General features: G+C 34.8%; 2 protein-coding genes across 2 annotated transcripts; one reads left to right on the top strand and one right to left on the bottom strand.

Annotated features, from left to right (window-relative positions):
• Positions 1 to 309: 309 nt before the first annotated feature.
• LOC131074756 (berberine bridge enzyme-like D-2) lies at positions 310 to 1,869 on the top strand. Its single transcript, XM_059215747.1, has one exon. The coding sequence runs from the start codon at positions 310 to 312 to the stop codon at positions 1,867 to 1,869; it is 1,560 nt and encodes a 519-aa protein (XP_059071730.1).
• Positions 1,870 to 9,010: 7,141 nt separating this feature from the next.
• Positions 9,011 to 18,314, bottom strand: LOC131074755 (berberine bridge enzyme-like D-2). The gene is made up of 4 exons (XM_058011430.2): positions 18,254 to 18,314; positions 15,048 to 15,229; positions 10,401 to 10,711; positions 9,011 to 10,313 (listed from the first exon to the last, which is right to left on the bottom strand). The coding sequence occupies exons 1-4, from the start codon at positions 18,312 to 18,314 to the stop codon at positions 9,011 to 9,013; spliced, it is 1,857 nt and encodes a 618-aa protein (XP_057867413.1).
• Positions 18,315 to 19,962: the final 1,648 nt, after the last annotated feature.

Here is a 19,962-nt window from a genome sequence, read left to right as displayed (position 1 = left end):
ATTTTTAGATTGTTATTAATTTGTGTTTTCAACTACCCTGTCGAGAAAGGGAAACATTTTTAGAAGGGCAATTTCAGACTACTCCAAACGCTCAAAAGGAAAAGCGTGCTTATCACGTTGAACGTTAAAGAAAATAATATATCGGGAGTGAAACGTTAAAGTCAAGATACACCCTGTTGCGAGCTTATCCGTAGAATTTGATCTAGAATTAGTCATAGTTGTTAACAGACACGAAACTGCTGTCTATAAATTGAAGAAGATTGAAGAGTATTACCACAAAGCATCTGTTATGGATAGCAAAACTAAGAGATGGCAAAGTTTTGTATGCTTTTGATTTTGCTTATCGCAGTCTGCAGCACTTCAGCATCTTCTAAATCTGCCAAAAGTGAGGATGGTGAAGGATTATTGTCATGCTTGCATGCCAGCGGCCTAACAAACGTTACAACCGTCTCCTCCTCTGCTTCTGAGTTTTATTCTCTGCTGAATTTCTCCGCCCAAAATCTTCGATTCACAGAAACTCAGACACCCAGGCCTTATGTTATCATTATTCCTGAAAGCCAAAGCCAATTGGAGCAATCCGTGGTGTGCAGCATACAACGCGGATGGGAGGTTCGTGTGAGAAGCGGAGGACATAGCTATGAGGGGCTCTCCTACACCTCGGACGTGCCATTCGTGCTCATCGATTTGCTGAAACTCAACAAAATCAAAGTGGATGTAAAATCAAAGACGGCTTGGGTACAAACTGGCGCTACCTTGGGTGAAGTCTATTCTGCCATTGCAAACAGCTCGCCTAACCTGGCGTTTCCTGCTGGAGTTTGCCACACGGTTGGATCCGGCGGTCATATTGCTGGCGGAGGGCTGAGCTTCCTGTCGAGAAAATACGGCCTTGCAGCCGATAATGTGTTGGATGCACTGCTGATAAATGCGTCAGGAAAGGTGATGGATAAGAACACCATGGGTAAAGATGTCTTTTGGGCTCTGAGAGGCGGCGGTGGCGGTAGCTGGGGAGTTGTATATGCTTGGAAACTCCAGCTGGTGAGCGTTCCCACCATTTTGACGGCTTTCACAGTGTTAAAAACCGGGGCCGATAATGTCACGGAGGCTGTCCATAGATGGCAATACGTGGGTCCTCAAATGGAGGAAGATATCTTCATGCGAGTACAGTTCTTCGGCATAAAAGTAAACAACAGCACAACCATCAGAGCGTCGTTCCATGGAATATACCTGGGACGTCAGACCGAGCTTGTGACTAAAATGGGCAAGATCTTCCCCGAGTTGGGAATGGTGACTGCACATTGTAAAGAAATGAAATGGATAGAGACAATTGGCAACTTTGATAGCATCAATGTGAGCCAGATGACCAACAGATATTACACCAACAAAGTTTTCTTCAAAATCAAGTCAGATTTTGGAAAAAAACCTCTGACAAAAGCCGCTTTGAGAGGACTGTGGTCGATAATGGAAGAGGAGGTTAGCGCCTACGCCATTTTCTCTCCTCTAGGAGGTATAATGAACATGATTCCCTCGACTGCGTTGCCGTTTCCTCAGCGGAAGGGTACATTGTTCGATGTTCAGTATAAGGTAACCTGGACCAATAAAAGTGAGGATGATCACTACATTGAATGGATGAGGAAGCTTCACAAATATATGAAGCCTTATGTTTCCCATTCTCCGAGGGCTTCGTATGTCAATTATCTCGACCTTGATCTGGGCAGTGCCTTCAACGGGAGTGCTTCTGTTGAAAAGGCGAGAGCTTGGGGTGACAAGTACTTCCATCACAACTACAACAGGCTTGTAAGGGCAAAAACCCAAGTCGATCCCATGAATTACTTCAGAAACTCTCAGAGCATTCCTCCTCTCGCGAATTAGCGGTTATTGTGTTTATTTCTGCTTGCATAATAAGGCGGTCTATAAAGCTATGGTAGTGTTGATTAGCACTAGCAGCCATCTGTAACCTATTAGTCAATATTTTAAAGCTGTCTAGTTCTTCAATCATACAATAATATATTGTAGATGTTAAAGGTACCTCCATTTATAGATTTTGGTTTTGCTTTAAAAAAATTAGTGAATTTTTATATCTTTATGTGACAAAAAGTTTTACAATCATATCATAATTAGCATATATATCTTTAAAAAAATTATATAAAAACAATTTAAAGATATATTTTTAAAAAAATTTAGATACATCATAATGTTGTGAACTAGATTTTTCAATACATTTATTAATATCAATTGATTACTATTTTATTTTCTAATTTTTAATATTTCATTTTAAAAAAAAATGTCAAGATAAAATTGAATTAAAATGTTAACTTTAGAGAAAAACAATGATTAAAATTTAATTCAAGATAATTTCAAATGATATTTTTAAAATAAAGATAATGATCTCATTCTATATTCTAATATTTTTCTCATGAGAATAAATTTCTTTACATCACCTTCTACAATGATAGAATGTCTCTTGCCATTAATAAATATTTAGTGAAAAAAAATATAGACCCTTTGAGTCACTATTAATGAAATAAGGATTAATGATGATTGATAAAAATTTTGTTTAATTGAATTTTAAAAAAATATAACATGACATCAATTTTTTGTCATATTTCTTTGTAAAAAGTCAATGTAAGATCAAAAAAAGTTTTATATAGGTAAGATGAACCAGATTATGCATAATTAGGAGAATCCATACGAGGACAACCAATTCTAATAGGACATTCATCATAGATAAGTTTGTTTGGAATTAAGGTTGGACAAGCATCATTAAGTACATACTATCCCTATGTCTACTAAGGCTACAAATTTGAGTAATAAAAAAATTTACCAACCACATATTTCAATTATAGAATCAACATGATTAATAAAATTATTGCAACTTTCTACTAATCAAATGAAATCTAAACTCACTAATCATTAAGATATCATAATTAACAAGTAAGAAAGATTTATCATGTCAAAAATATATATACATCATCAAAATAATCATGTGTAAGGAATCTCATATTAATAAAATAAGAAGTTACATAAAATACACATATGTAATCAAAACACTAAATTGACTTGAACAAATATATGAATAAAGATATGTTATTAGTTTTTGGTAAAATATTTGTGGACATAAGCCCAAAACTAGGCACAACATAAGGAAACTATTTCCTTTATATGAAGAATGTAAGGTCGAGTAAAACTAGTATATAAAGTACATGATTGAATCAATCTTGATAGGTACTCCTAACTTGCAACCTCCACGCAAGAACAATATGGGTGAAAACATCATGGAAGCACCTTACAGCATAATTTTAAAGCACCATGCTTCCCCAAAATCCTCCTAATGAAGAATACCTTATCTTGCATGAGGATGCCTAGCAATCCAAAACAAGCAAGAGTGAAGGAATCTATTGTAGTGTGATATATTTACATTCTAAATGTAAATATAAAAAATATCATGATATGCTTGAGAGAAAGACAATAAACAATCAAATCTCAAGCATTTACTAAAAAATAATGATCATTTCACAAAGAATCTTTTTAGGACAACTATAAGTAGGTAAATTTGAAGTAGAAACTTACTCTTCTATATTGCTCCATATATTATACCCATCTAAAAATGACTCAAAATACTAAGAATATAAAATCAATTACAAATGCATACATAAGCATAATTCATCCATATAATATTTTATGAACTATATCATAATTCATAAAATAAAAGTCAAAATTATATGATGTTAAAGGATATTAACACCTTACCCAATGCATTTTAAATTTTAAGATAAATTAACCATCAAGAACACCATTTCAATATCAACTATTATAAAAGATATCCATCATGAAACAATAATAAAATTTATCAAGTGATGAAAATTTTAGTTATCATCTTAGTAATTATCAAAGACCATGAATAGAAATTATCAACATGTCAGAAACCAATTATCAAAGACCATGAATAGAAATTAAAATAACTCACCCTTTCTATTGTTGGATGATTTATGATCATTAAGATGATAATTAAATAAGTTAATCATCAACACATTATAATACCAATTAAATGTTGGCTATTGTATCAAGACATACTTAATTATGAGTTAAATTCATTTAAATTTTATGAAACTATATCCCTCAACATAGATTATTCAACCATCATGTTTACAACTAATACCTACACATTTATCCATAAAATCTATTTAAATTATCATTAAACTCCCTTCATTTTACCCTAAATGATTTATTTTAAAAATGTTATATCAAAATAGCATTATTTTTAGAATATGGACTTGGGTTTTTAAATCTATCAATTATTAAATCATGTTATATATTTCATCTAGCTAATAAATTTAATAAATTGGAGAAATAGAAGCTTTAACTCAACTCCTAATAAGATCCAACTCTTATTTTCAATATATAGAGAGAGTATGGAAGAGAAATTATAAAATAGTGATCTAGCGACTTGATATGTGGGAAAATGAGATCCTATCCTAAGAATGTAAACTGAGATCTCAAATCTCCATGGCATATCAATAGAATTATAAGAAGGCCAAGTTGAAATTCTAAAAGTAGAGCTAAATGCTAAGGATTTATGATTCCTTTTTTGAATGGATTTGAGATAGTGAAGAGTGTGTGAATGAACTAAGTTAAATGATAGAAAAATGAGGACTTTTAACATAGAAAACAATATACTAAACTAATAACAAGCATAGTAAGACAAATCAATAAATAAGATACAGAGAAGAACACATAGCTACAATTGGGAGCCAAAAGTGCTAGATAGGGTTGGAGGGTACCGTAGTCCTAAGGGCATCCAAGCTAACAAAAAAGTTTAAAAACATAGTGAAGAGGTCCTGTAAGCTTGGTTCCAAGAATTTGAGCCAAAAAATATTAGACACAACTAGAAGACACCCTAGTCTAGGTGTTTTCATCAGTTTGATATCTACAGTCATCTATCATAGTCTTCTCTACACACTTGGAGTACTCTCCAATGTTGGATCTAAACATGCACACATGAAAATGGGATAAACTAGTTGTGTTATATAAGGGCCTTCATAATTTAAAGCTTGTGTTGGTATTCCCACCTTCAAAGTAGTAATGATTATGTAAAAAGAGTGTTGGTAATAATATAAATACTAAAATGAAGTGATTTTACCTTTGGTATGAAAGCATTATATGGAGTTCATATAAATTTGATGAAGCAATGCTCTTTAGTCGAGTCCTCCAAGTGTTGATGCAATAACATGATAATGAAACATAAATTAGGAACATGAAATCATACACCAATATAGCTCTGCAATTTATCTTGCTAACTGAGTGTGTTCATAATTTCTTTTGTTTGAATTACATAGGAATAATTAATTTTATAATTTAAATTTATGAATGATAAAAGATTACTTTATATATGTTCAAAAGATGTTTAAGATTTTAGGTCAACATAAAATCAACAAATACAAAAATTGAGACTACAATCCAAATTGAGAATAATTTCACTAACAATAATTGTAACTTCAAAGAATTTTGGCGGGACATAAGTGGAAGGCACCCTAGTCCCACAAAAATAGGACCTATGAAAGGGAATCACACTTGTCAAGGTTTGTGATGCTAAATCAGTTCCTAGTTTGAGTATTCTATGATAGTTAAATTATGGGATTGATAATTAAATTATGAGGCATAGCTGGACACAAAGAGGCCTAAAATGATCTATGTGAAATTGTAAAGGTCTACAATTTACTATAGTACATTTACCCCCACTTTAGTAGGAGTATGAATTCATGTTAATAATCATGGAAAAGTACACATAAAGAGATAGAGTAGCTAAGAGAAAATATTCAAATATACATATATACAAAGAAACCAATGTTAGTTCTAAAGAAAACAAAAGGTTTAGAGTCAACTAGATGAAGAGAAATTGTTGTACATGTTATCTTAACCACTAAGATCATTCTTAGAATCTTATAGAAAAGGCACAAGTGAACTTCTAGAAATAGATGAGAGCATGCACCAATGAGAGGAAGACCCATGGTCTACCAACTGGCAAGTTGTGTTAGGTGGGTGATCCATGTAGTCTAACAAAATAATCACACCACCGAGTCACACCATACAAGGTGATAAACACCTACAAAATTATAATCAACAAAAATAATCATAATTTAATTTTATCATTATCCATTAGGGATAAATTAATAGGATTAGTTTAAAATAATATAAAATACACTAATAGAGAAATATTATAAAAAAAAGTGTTAGAATATTTAATCTTTACTTGGCTTAGGTTTATTTGTATTTAGTTTAGGATATTCCTTTGGAATTCCTACATGTAATTTGTCCTCTAGTACATGTGTGAGGACAAGCCATTTCTTTTATTTTCCTTTATTAAGGAATATTAGATTTCCTCCATAAGAGGATGTGGACACATGGCACACACATTTTATGAATGGTGGCATTCATAGATTTGGGAGTTACTTTGTAACTCCTCTCCTCATCTCTATTTAAGAGATGTCTCCTCTCTCATTTCTTCTTAATGACAATATTGTAAAGAGCTTCTTGCTCTCTCTCTCTCTCTCTCGTTTTAGGCATTGCCTCATTCATAATATCACAAGGGGTTTTTCTTTGCTTTTCCCCTTTCAAAAGTTCTTGTTCCTCCTTATTCACATTTAGGTGATTGCTCCAAGGTTTTTGCATTTCCCTTGGTAACATTTACTTCATCATTAAACTTACTTGGATTTTGTTTTTCTTTCCTTGCTCTTATATTTCCTTTCAAAAAGATTAGGAGATATTTTTGAAAAAATTGAGATAGAATATGAATTGAACAATGAGGAATAGAGGAGATTGAAATAAGTTGAGGATAGAATGAAGATGCCATGAAAGGATTGAGAATGCAAGAGAAGCCTCGTTGAAGTGTGCTATGAGGGTTGCTACTAAGATTTTTGAATTTTTTTAATTATTAGAAAAAATAGATACAAAATCACTCAATAACATAGACATGCAAAAGTAATAGTTATCCCTAATTAATTGGAGACATAATATGATATTAATGAAAAATAAATTAAATGAGTCCAAAGATCCAATATAAGAAAGAGATGGTGCTTTCCCATTTAGTTTTTTAATTCAAGTAATAAATTTTATTTGAAATATGTTGGCAAATGCACACTCCAATGAGACATTGTAGGTGATTGAAGGTTTTGTCATTGATGGCAACCTTACAATCCTATGACACCAGCAAGGCAATCCACCAGCACTAGCAAAGTCAAAATCTACACCGACACACAGACCACCGGCACCGGTAGTGAAAGGAAGCATACCGGCACATAAGCCGACAGATATTTTGTTGATAATATATTTTGTTTATTATTGTAAAATCATTGTAAGCCGACTTGGCAAATTGTAAAATGACTCATATATATAAGAGATCATTGTAGAACAATTATGTAATCATGGAGGAATGTAATTAGCCAAAATAAGGCAGACCTATTATGCGAATTATAGGTTGAGGATTTATGTAAGAAACAGAGCTATAAACCGATACTGGATCTAGCATAGTAGATGCTATTTTGAAGCAATACAAGAAATTGGATTTATATAATCCATTTTGTAAGTCAGTGAGAATTCCCATTTTGTAATTGAGCAGTGAGCTCTAGGCACTTGGCCTTCCTGCATGTGCAGGCCCCTCTTGTAGCAGTAATATTCTCTTATTGGCCAGTAAGTGAATATTGTGGGTCACAAATCCCACCGAGGTTTTTCCCCCACCGGGTTTCCTCATTAAACTACCATGTTATGGTGTTATTTTCATTTGGTTGCTTTTATCTCTATTTATTGCATTACTTTCTGTTTACCGGTATACTGTATTGATATGTTCTACATGTTTTAAGTTAAGAAAATCTTATTATTGGTTAGATACTGATTCATCCCCCCCTCTCAGTATCTGTGGGAATCTTAACAAAATATGCCCAATCTAAAATTAGCATAAGTAAAGGGTTTGATGGGTTAATAACCCTAATTACTTAATTAAACAATCAAATTTTTAGTGAAGAGTTGTTGAATGTTGTAGTGCATGATAATGAGGGCCTAAAAAAAGAGAAGAGGTTTAAAATTATAATTTTAAGGAAAAATAAAAATAAATATAATCTTAAAGTAAATGTTCAACAATTTAAAACTTTATATGAACATAATACAATCATTATAGGAAATATTTTATAATTCCAATTGATTTGATAAAAGCATACTAGCCAATAATAAGTAATTATGGAAAGGAGCATGCTTTAATGTTAAAATACAAATGAAAAGTTGAACCCTCAAAACCAAATGTAATGCTTGTAGCATGTATAGAAGGAAGATTTTCTCAAATGGATATATTTAATAGACACTTATATATAAAGAAAGACACGATGAGAAGACAATTTATGGTATTGTGGGAAGAGATTTTGGTAGAGTATTTCTTTAATATCGTATTACTTAATGATAATGACAAAATTAGTTAAACAACGAGAAGTTGTTGAATTCGATAAGAGAATTATTAATTTAAACATGTTTCAACATGTTTCCTTAAGATTGAAAAATAAATTCACTTTATTTAGATTTAGATTCAATGAGCCAAAAAAAACCTATCTCACAAATTTGGATTGAGTTAGATGGAAATAAGAACACAATTCCTTTTAGTATGTTGTTCATCTCTAATTAAATAACAAGTACACACTTAAATCAAACTGAAAATCATCTAACATTGAGATAATTTAGATATGAAGATACCTAACAAATAATCATAATGTTAAAGGCTATAATATCTAGGAAATGAAAAGTTAAATGCACTATACAATTCAAACATATAAGAATCTATATACATCAATACAAAGTTCACGATCTATACACATCATTGACAATCTAAAGAAGAATAGCAACATCAGAGTACTCTAACATTTATATTTCAAGTGCATTGGGATGTGCATATAATAAGATAAGATAATATTATAAATATTAGAAAGTCTTTAAAGTTAAATGCGCTTAAAGCTAATTGACGGTATCATAGCTTTTAGGAGCTTCCTTTTATGTCAACACATTTCTTAATATTATAATCACACCTAGGAGGAATGCTCTGAGGATTATTGAAGTTGTTAGCGGGATCCACCTGCGTTTTAGCTTCAACAAGCCTATCGAAATTTGCACCAAAATACTTTTCACCCCAAACTCTGGCCTCTTCAACGGAATCGTGGCCAGTGCCCAGATCAAGGTCAAGAAAGTTCACGTATGCAGCCCTGGGACAATGGGAGACATAAGGTTCCATGTATTTATAAAGATCCCTCATCCACTTAAGGTAGTAATCATCTTCACCACTCTCAGTCCAGGATATGTTGTAGTGTATGCTGAACAATGTCCCAGCTCGCTGAGGAAACGGCCTCGCATCGGAGAGTATCCTGTCCATCTCCCCTCCCAAGGGAAAGAAAATTGTATACACACACGGCTCTTTTGCCATTCTGCTCCACAGTTCTCTCAGCGCAGACTCTGGAAGAGGGACATTGGCGAAATCTGACTTCACTTTGAAGTAGCTCTTCTTGTAATAATACCTGTTAGTTAATTCACTGATTGGGATGTTGTTCTCGAAGTAGGCAATTGTCTTTATCCAACTCATTTCTTCACAATTTGCCGACTCCAGTTCAAGCTCTGGGAAGCTCTGCGCAATTTTATGCACCAGCTCGTTCTGACACCCAAGGTATGTTCCTTCGAACAAGGCTCTGATTACTTTTCTCTCGTTAAAGTCGACCTTTACTTGCATGAAGATGTTGTCCTCCAATTTGGGAGCAACATATTGCCATCTGTTCACGGTCTCCGTGACAGTATCTGTACCATATTTCAACACTTTGAAGGCTGTTAAAACTGGAGGCACCGCCACCAACCGGATTTTCCAGGCACAAACAACTCCCCAGCTGCCACCGCCGCCTCCTCTCAGGGCCCAAAACACATCTTCGCCCATTTGGATTCTATTCACCATCTCCCCTGACCCATTTATCAGGAGGGCGTCCAACACATTGTCAACTGAAAGGCCGTACTTTCTCGACAGAAAACCCAGCCCCCCACCTGCGAAATGACCACCGGAGCCCACAGTGTGGCAAATTCCTGCAGGAAACGCGAGCTCAGGCGAGCTTTCTGCTATAGCAGAATAAACTTCACCTAACGTGGCGCCTCCTTCTACCCAGGCCGTCTCTGATTTCTCGTCCACAGTGACTTTGTTCAGCTTTTGAAGATCGATAAGCACGAAAGGAGCGTCCGCAGTGTAGGAAAGCCCCTCGTAGCTGTGCCCTCCACATCGAACACGAATCTCCCATGGGCATTTTATCCTACACAGTAGGGATTCACTCACATTGCTTTTAACAGTTAATGATAAAAAAAAAAAAAAAAATTCTTGCTTCTTTACAAAACATTACCTTTGACCATTCATCCAAATATCATTTAATAGTAGAAACACAAATTGTTGCAGCTGGCATTTGTCGTCGGGAATAAAGATAAAGTCAGGATTGCGTATTTGAGGTTCTCTGTATCGAAGGTTCTGCGCAGAAAAATCAAGTGTAGAAATATACTCGGGACACTGTATAAAGTCTGTTAAGCCACCTTTTTTAAAACATTCAAACAATCCATTAAAATTTGCATTCCCTTTGTCCACTTGAGGATTGTTACCGATCATAACCTTTGCCATCTCTGGAGAATGTCTCGAATTCTTTACGGAAAAACTCCTCAACTGCGTACAGTTTTCAGACACAAATTTCAGCCTCGAAAATTAACTTAAGTGAACCAAACCATGCTACGTAATGTGAGCAGGGATTAAGATTAGCATCAGTATGATCTGTATGAAGTTAGTATTCCTAAGAATGATCATACAATTTTCATCGTCATATTTTGCTTTAATTTAGAGGCGCAAACAAAATTATTTTGAATTTTATTTTCCTTTATAAATTACTTTAAGTAAAATACAACTTTCTTAAAATCTCATTACCTTAATTCAAAAGTTTCGGAGAAGAGAGGATTCATATCTACCTTAGTCCCTGGGTCATACGTTGTGTAATCAGGCTTCTCTAATAGTGGAAGAGAAAAATGTAATAGATTTTCATGCTAAGTCAAAGGATAGCTCTAGTGTGGGTGAGAAAATCCAATATCACCATTAAAGAGTCCCTTGGTAGGGTCGTCTCATCTTTGTGCTTGATCCTGTTTACAAAGAAAGAGAAAAGGAAATAGGAGATGTTATCGCCTAGAGCTTGATCTTGTTTACAAAGAAAGAGTCCCTTATTATGAATTAAATTTATGATTGAAAATGGAATTGTATTATTATTTTCTGAATTCTTCTTTATGTTTAAACTCTTTAAAAAATACACATTTTTTTTAAAATAAAAGAATTGAAATTCATGTATTTTCTAAAATCAATGGAATATTTTCATAAATTTATTTAACTATAATTAATGTAGGATAACTAGAGGACAAGCAATACATTTAGATTATTGAAGAATGTAGCTGCCTCAGCTCAAACGATAGCCATTAGTTTTATGCCTTGAAAGAAACAATGTGGTGAAATTCTCTACCAAACCCAGTAACGGTTTAAAGTTAAAATTGGACAGAACTAAAATGAAATAAGTAAATTTAATTTCATGCCTCATATTTAAGTTCTTTCATAGGAAAGCCTATTCAATTCCCTTTATTCTCTTTTTCTCGTTGACAGTAGTTTCTATTGTAATACACTACTATCTTTATGAAAATGCCAGTAGAAATGGACGTTATACTTCTGCGTATTTTTTTTCTGGTTCTTTGTATATCAATATAGTCTCCTTGCTCTAAATTTTCATGTGCATTCTTATCAAACAAATGGAGATAAAAATAGAGGAAGATCTAAAAATCGTATGCCTAAATAGGGAACCTATTAGAAAAGGGGATTCGTTGACAGTCTTAAACTGACGCTTACAGCAGTTGTATTGGCCATTAACACCACGGATTGTAGACTTAAAACTTACGCTTGGAGCATTCTTAGAAGCATTCCTTGAGATTTGACAGTTTAATTTCCGAAGTACAGACGGAACAGGAGTGTTGTACGATAACGATACTAAAAAAACATAACATCTTTTAATGAGTTATTCAAAGAGGAAGAATGCGGGGAAAGCTTGTGGAATCTGGCAAAATTGGAAAATTCTAGGAGAGCTAATGGTCTAGAATAGTGCAAGCTCCTAGGAAAGCTTGTAATCGAATATATAAATCCTACTAGAAGTAAAAATTTAAAAGTATGAGAAACAAAAGAGAAGATGGAGGGGATGTAAAAGCACATCTTTGTGTACCTCAGTTTAACGTGGAAAACAAGCCCTAACGTGAAAAACAATTGTTTAACCAAAAGTTGAAATTTCCGCTCTTTCCAAAAATGATTAGAAAACACTACAAAAATCACTTCAAACAGTAAGACATCAATCTGCAATTAGTCCAGACCATTCTAAATAGCACACAAAAGTCACTTTTCACAGCGTACGTAGGAAGAGTAAAGATTCTTACAATATTCAAGCCTTGCAGTGGATGGAGTATACACTATGAGAGCCTTCGTTAAATCAATCAGTTGTCAATGTCTGTTACGAACATCCCTACACAAAATCTTCGCGACGACTCTCAAACTTACAAATCGCTACTATAACAAGGCACCTATTTAGAGTTGAGGCACAAGGAGTACTAATATTCATGATCAATGTGAAAAGGAGCCAAAATAACAAGATTAGGTATCGCGATTCCGGTGTAGTATGCTTCAATTATGAGCAAAGTTTTGCACATGGTCGATGAAAAACAGTTATTATATTCACCGGGGCCAGTGGGAGTAAGACTTTTCTATGTCAACATCTCGAGTGTAGTGCTCTGCAATTCTTTGAAAGATTTTGCACATGCTCGATCATAAATAGACTGTGTGAGTAAGACTTTTCAAAGCAAGTTGCTCGTTTAGAAAGAAATTATTCTTCTATAATTTCATATCCGTTTAATCCAATGGGGGAGGTCCCGAGTTTGGCATTCATTCTAGGTGAACATCTCAAGTGTACTATTGTTTTGCCAGTTAAAAGCCACTGTATATATTTATTTCTTTATTCATTTATTTTTCAAAGCTATTCTACACTGACATTTACAACGGCAAAATATATTCCTTAAATAAACATGTCGAAGTTATTGTTTTCAGTAACGTCATTGAAAATCCACCGATAACGTGAGATATTTTCTTTTACTCTTTAAACAAAAATTGTTTTAAATGTTTGCACATGTTCCGAATAAATTAATTTAGTTTTCTATTTTTAATTTTTAAATATTGTAAAAGATTTGAGTTTAGTATCATTTAGGAGTTTTATATATTTGTTTGGTTTAATGATGTAAAAATTAAAGAGAAAGATTTTATAATACAAAGAATATTTATGTAGACAACATTTTTCTATGCATATCATTATATATCTCATAAAGAATAGGAGTACTCAACTCTATTAAATATTTGTTAGTAAATAGATTTGTCACTGCAATCATTTACCTGAAACTGACCCTGTTTGCCCGATGAGCAGTGACAAACGTCCCAACAGTTGGAGAGATCGTTCTGTGAAACATGATCTTCCTCTGCGTTTGAGAGGGGCAGCTCCCTCGTATGATAGGGGTATTTAGGATTTTTGTGTACTTTTAACCTGAAAGTACGTAAAGGAGAAAACATAAAACTAAAAAGAAATAAAGATAGAAACCCCAACAATAGACATACGACCATCAACTGAGATTTATCACCATTAAAAACAAATTACAAGGGGAGTATATAAGGTTATATGCTTAGTCATGAGATGAAGATTAAGAAGAATGACGAATCTCAACATACGAAGAGATAAGACACTTCAACACATTCAAACTGAGATACCAAAGGTTGCTTGTGCATCATCACATCAATTGTACAAATCACATATGCATTAATGGACTACCAATTTGACTTACGAGAAATTAGCAATGATAACACATGAATACATTTAGAACATATGAACTAAGACGTATTCTTCATTATCCTTTTGGAAATATACAAGTCCAAAATCCTTTCTATACATAGTGCAAATCAAAATATCATTACAATTTTCTCCTGCAATTCTAGCAGAGTTTTTCCCTCTGTAAAAAGTCTCCCCTTACATTACAAATAGCCTTGTATTTATAGGCTTCCCAGAATAACCACCTTAGTAACTAACTTTATTCCTGGGTTAATAACTAACTCTTTTCTAAGTGAATTTCAAAGAGTTAATAACTTACACACTTATGCATAGAAAAAGTCAACTTCCTAACCTTTAGTTACAATAAGTGAGTTAAATCACTTTTACAAAAGATCATCTTGAAACATAAAACTTTAGATAAAACTTTCAAGTTAGGATTGCAATGAGGTTCTTATCCAACTTCATCTTATTCATTTGCCAATTTCCTCACGACTTGAACCTTGACTCTTATACTTGATTCTGCACAAATGTTCAAGAGATGAACATAAGCCACATCATTTGAGTTGTTGCATATACTCTTAAACTCATATTTTTATGTGATATATGAGCACCAAGTGGACACATTCACCAATGTCTTTTCCCATTCTTACAAGGGTTTAAACGATGCCATTCTCTCTGGTATAAACATAAGTGCTTGTCCACAACTTTAAGCCATTTCAACATTCCCGATCCTCGACATGTAAAACTCTTCTCTCCACATTTGGCGAGAAGTATTTTATTGAATAGCTTGCATATTGTCTATGCTTTACGGCTCACATACCACGATGCCCAAAATGCCATGTGGAAAAGTTTATGTGCTAGCACAATGCCTTATGATCTTCACTCATATTCGCCAAAGCCGCAGATGTAATTTCTTTTACTTATTTGATATAATGTCGAGGATTGATTCATTCTATCTTATCGTTGGCAAGGAGGATGCTGGAAAAAGTCATCAAAATAAAATGTGTTTATTATTATGCCAAGAGACCACGTTACTTTGAGGAATTCTATCAAATTATTCACGTGCGTTGTTTGTATTTCCATAGTTCTCACGACTTGCAGCAGCTGTCACAAACTAACCCTGCTGAAAGCGATGTCCACATGCCTTGTCACCTGTCCATGCCCTATGAGCACGTGACCATGAGGAATTATGCTAACGGTGTGGTGTGTTCTGTTTGCAGCCAACACCTGAGACCGCGTGACTTTGAGAAAGTAGACACAAAACAGTGCATTGCTGAAACCACAACCTCCTTTGGGGAATTCTGCAAAATAGTTAACGTGCATTGTCAACTGTTAACAGGCGTTGTCAAATAGTTCACATGCATTGTCAAACAGTTCATGTGCGTTGTTTGTGCATTCCACATTTCCCACAATTCGCAGCAACATAAAAAAAATGATATCAAAGACCATCTCTGTTGGAAACAACGTTTAGTTCACACACCTTGTCACATTATCATTCCTTGAGACCACATAACTGTGAGGGATGACGCCAAATAGTGTATGTGCACTGCTGATAATCTTGGTATTCTTTGAGGAACTTATGCCAAACAGTTAACATGCATTGTCAAACGCATTTCCTATGCTTCCCCGATGCATTCTTATCTGCCACGATATTCTGTCAAAGAGTTCACATGCCATGTCAAGAATCCCATGATTTGCATGTGACGTGTTCCATATCTCCTTGAGGCGGTCTTCCAAATAGTTAAACACCTATGAGTGGCATTAATCCAAACACTTTGAGAGCTTCCTCGCAAACTCCATTTCATGCATATCCTATATTCATCGCATTCCATGAGACCACATTTCTTTGAGGAATTCTGTCAAATGGTTCACATGCATTTTTTGTGCATCCATAACCTACAACATACATGATATTCTTGTCAAGCATCTCATGAATATTGTCTATTCTTCCTCATTCTGCAACATTCAAACATGTTACGTATATTGGCTATCAAAGTAGTCACAACTACAACATCTGACGCGATTCCCTCTCTTTTTCAATGCTTTGATGAACGCTCATAACTTGCTCTCTGAATCCTTCTTTTATTTATTATTTTTCTTTAATATCTTTCCTTTCTTTGATAAAATCAATAAGAGGTTAAGAATGCTCAAAAATTGAGCATTTTTAACCTTCTTGACAAAGTGGGGCCCGAAAGGTTAAGAAATGGGGTTAGAAATGCTCAAATTTTGAACATTCTTAACCTTTTGGGGATAGGTTAGAAATATGGGTTAGAAATGCTCAAAAAGTGAGCATTTCTAACCTTTTTTGCCAAGGGTTAAAAAAAGAGGTTAAGAATGCTCAAAAATTGAGCATTTCTAAACTTGAGCTTCACGAACTATCCTTTAGACCTTAGAAAACCATTGATCACAGCGTAGAAACAGGGAAGAGTGCAACCGATGCTTTTGAACTTCCTTTTAAGAACCAAAAGATCAGACATATGAAAATAATTTAAAATATTAAATTATTATTTGAAAAATAATTTAAATATTTCAAATATATTGCTTTGGCTGACGAAAAATGGCATAACTTTCAAATGGTGGGGAGTTAGGTCTTGAAATTTGAAAAACGTATCAATGAAAGGGAAAAAGGTCAACATGATTATTTACACCACATGATGAAGCCTAGGATGAGATATTTAATCATTTTGGGGGCAACAGACACCAAAAATGGAAAGTTTAAAATATGACAAAGTATGAACTGGGCTCAGGTGAAAGTTGGCCACACAACATAAAATGATATTTAGATCCTGACTGTCATGCGATTTCCCTCAATTTATGGTAATTCTCAAAAACTCTTCCATTTTCAGGTTTTGGCTAGCAATGATCTTGGACAACGCGCTCATTACCTACGTGTAAACACTCATTAGATCCCGCTCTAACCTTGGGAACAATTTGAAGATTTGAATAATAAGCATGACAAATATAAGGACAACAATATTGAAATAATGTAAGAAAGCATCAAAATGTAATAATTATAGAAACAAATATTAACTTTTAACCATGACAATCTTGCTCTTTGTCCCCTCCCACTTGGAGTTTAGAATTCTCCTTTCTTGCCTAATGGTTCTCTACATTCTTTAGATCTTGTTGTGGACCTTGGAATTGTTGTGACGTATTCACACATCGCCCTATTGTAAATGGGGAGTCCTCTTTTCTTAGCTTAGTTGTCATAAATTAGGTGTTTTAGTTTCGTATAATTTAAAGTGTGTGCCTCTTAAATTAAAAAATCTAAAAAAAAATTAAAAATTAAAACATCCAAAAACATTTAAAAATTAAAAAATACAAAAAAAAATAAAAAATAAAAAATACAAAAAATTAAAAATTTTAAAAATCGAAAAAAATTGAAAATTTTCAAAAAATCATGAAAATTTTTACTAAGACATAGAAAATAAGCCTTCTAAACGATGCCACTACTGCTTCTCAGTGGTAGCACTGCTGCCTCTCAGTGGTAGCACTGCTGCCTCTCAATGGTGCCACTTGTGCTTTTAAACAATGCCTTTTGGTGCCTCTGCTGTTTAGCAGCAGTACCACTGCTTCTTTTAAGCAATGTCTTTCAGTGTCACTGCTTCTTTTAAGCAGTGCCACCTCATGTCACTGCTGCTTGCTTCTTGAAAGCATTGCACTTCTCATGCATTGCTAATCACTACTCCTAGTGATGCAAGTTGTTGAAAACAATTTCAATATTCAATTCCACAATGAACAAGAGCACATGCAATGCAAAGTGTAGCAACACAATTTGAATTTCCACGATACAACTCTAGAAGGTATTCAATGATCATGTATGAGCTCAAGAACAAAATTCAAAGGCAAATGTGAAGCATTTAATTAATGGTTTGAAGATCAATTTTAAAATGATACATTCGATAAAGGTGGCGATATAATTCAAATCATTTAATACATGAAGCTTTGCTATCAATCGATGAAGGTGATAAGGCAATTTCAACTTGGAAATTTTGAAGGCCTCATGATTCGATTCAATGAAGATGTCCAGTGGTTTGAAAATAAAACAAAATGTCATTTAAAGTTTGTGAATTGACATTTAATGAAGGTGGTCGAACTGCTTAGTATCCTAATTCAGGCTCATTTAATAAAATCGTCCAAAAGGTGATGAGTTACCTATTGCTATTAATCACTTCGTTTGATCAATTTGTAATCGACTTGCCTTTAATTGCCTATGATCAACTTGAACACAGCCAATATATACACCAACGATTTGAGATTTTTATCAAATTTTGATCATCATAAGGTGGTGACTCTGGTTTTAACATCAGCGATTTGAAACTTACCGAGTTTGATCGGCGACTTCATCTCAGACATGTGACTCCACGTGACAACTTTATCAGCCATTTGGTCATATCAATTTCATCCTTTTGATTAACGACTTGAGGATAGCAGACTAACCAAAGTCACTCTGTTTGACAACGAATTCATCCCGTGTCATAGCAATTTGTGTTGGGAATGTGAAGCCCAACGGTCACATGACCATTCGCGTTCTCACAACTGTTCATTTCATAGCTGATTATGATTATATAATGGCTGTGTGCAGCCCATGTATTTAGAGAGTTGATTAATAGATGTTATTCCCTGCTTTGAGTGTGGATGTAGACATATTTGCCGAACCACGATAAATCATGTGTTGTTTACTTTTTCTGTTTTTGTTTTTGTTTTCTCTGTTCTTTCTAATCCTTACAATTGGTATCAAAGCCATATTGGCTTGAGCAGAGATGGAGGAAGAAGGAGAAGGTAAAACTTATAACTTCTATGGCAGTTTTACGTTCCATGTAAAACTATGCTTCAAGCGCCACGTACATTGGTGGGATGGTTGGAAGAAAGAGGGGGACTCAGTTGAAGAGGAGAATCCAGCAAAAGAGAAGGATGTTGGGATTCTCATTTGCTCTCCCCTTGAATCAGCCTTGGCACTTATTGGCCAAACAATTAGTGGCCGGGAAGTTATTGGCATTCGTGTGGTGAAGGTTGAACATCGTGATAGTTCATATATAGACGCTGGAATTTTTGAGCAGAAAGATGCTGGAAAAGAGGTTGTTGTTGAAGAGGATGAACTCAAGGGCTTGTGGGAGGAAGAGTGTATGTTGTCGAAGACCCAAGTTGAATCTGTTGTGGACTCTCAAGATGAGGAGGGTGCAAATTGGAGTGAGGTAGCAGGGCAAGGAAGCCCGAAAGAAATGGTGGCTTCGGAGAGCTTTGTAGATGGCATGGCCTTGGCAAAAATAAAGAGGCACTCCCATGATGATGACAACCTTTGCACAGATAATTTCATAGAAGCCTATGAGCCTATGGACTTGGATGAAGAAGTGCAAGATGAAAGACAATTTTCTGGTTTGAAGTGAAAGCGGCCATTGATAGGAGCAGAGGACAATGGACATCGCTCCAAGCGGTTTCAGGCATTGCAGGGAGACATCGTTCCCTACCTTGATTTGATGGACATGGATGAAAAGGAGGCCAACAGTCACATGGATAATGAGCAGTCTGACGTTGAGAGGAGCTGGGTGAAAAAGCAACTAGAATCAATGGTGCAAGGCTTCTTCATCCCTAGAAGCGATGGCCTTGACTTTGATGCCTTCTTTAGCCTGCACAGTTCCTTGGATGACAAACTGCTTGGGGTTTCCAACACTGCCGCGAGCATCGTGATAAAGGAAAACGAACAGGATTTAAGGGAGTTTTTCCTTGAGGTTGAGGGAGAGCTGGAGCGTGTAAGAAGCGTTTCCATATTCTCTCGGAAGGTGGCTTTGTTGTTGAACGCAATTTTGCAGATTCAATGGTTTTGCCAGCAAGGTCGTGGGAGGTAGCATTGGCCGATTTTTTACATATGCCCCTTGTGATTGCTAACGAAGACACCTCTACCGCTTTTGAACATCAGAATGTGGTGCGATTCATAGCGGCATGTATGAAGCCCATGGTTTGGTGTACTGTGACGGAATATGCCAAGGGGAGCTCTGTACGACAATTTTTGGAAACAAGATAGAGCCGAGTTGTA

This window comes from Cryptomeria japonica, unplaced genomic scaffold, assembly GCF_030272615.1.
Source record: "Cryptomeria japonica unplaced genomic scaffold, Sugi_1.0 HiC_scaffold_252, whole genome shotgun sequence".
In the NCBI taxonomy this organism is placed as follows: Eukaryota; Viridiplantae; Streptophyta; class Pinopsida; order Cupressales; family Cupressaceae; genus Cryptomeria; species Cryptomeria japonica.
The sequence above is the reverse complement of the archived record's forward strand: the minus strand, read 5'-3'. Positions and strand labels throughout refer to the sequence as shown.

What these genes read in the sequence shown, in the direction of transcription:
- LOC131074756 (XM_059215747.1), top strand. Translation starts at nt 310, where the DNA reads ATGGCAAAGTTTTGTATGCTTTTGATTTTGCTTATCGCAGTCTGCAGC.
- LOC131074755 (XM_058011430.2), bottom strand. Translation starts at nt 18,314, where the DNA reads ATGGCTGATAAAGTTGTCACGTGGAGTCACATGTCTGAGATGAAGTCG. An exon ending in TGGACATCGCTTTCAGCAGG is followed by an intron (nt 10,712 to 15,047) that starts GTTAGTTTGTGA and finishes AACTGTACGCAG; the next exon opens with TTGAGGAGTTTTTCCGTAAA. An exon ending in ATTTGGATGAATGGTCAAAG is followed by an intron (nt 10,314 to 10,400) that starts GTAATGTTTTGT and finishes CCTACTGTGTAG; the next exon opens with GATAAAATGCCCATGGGAGA.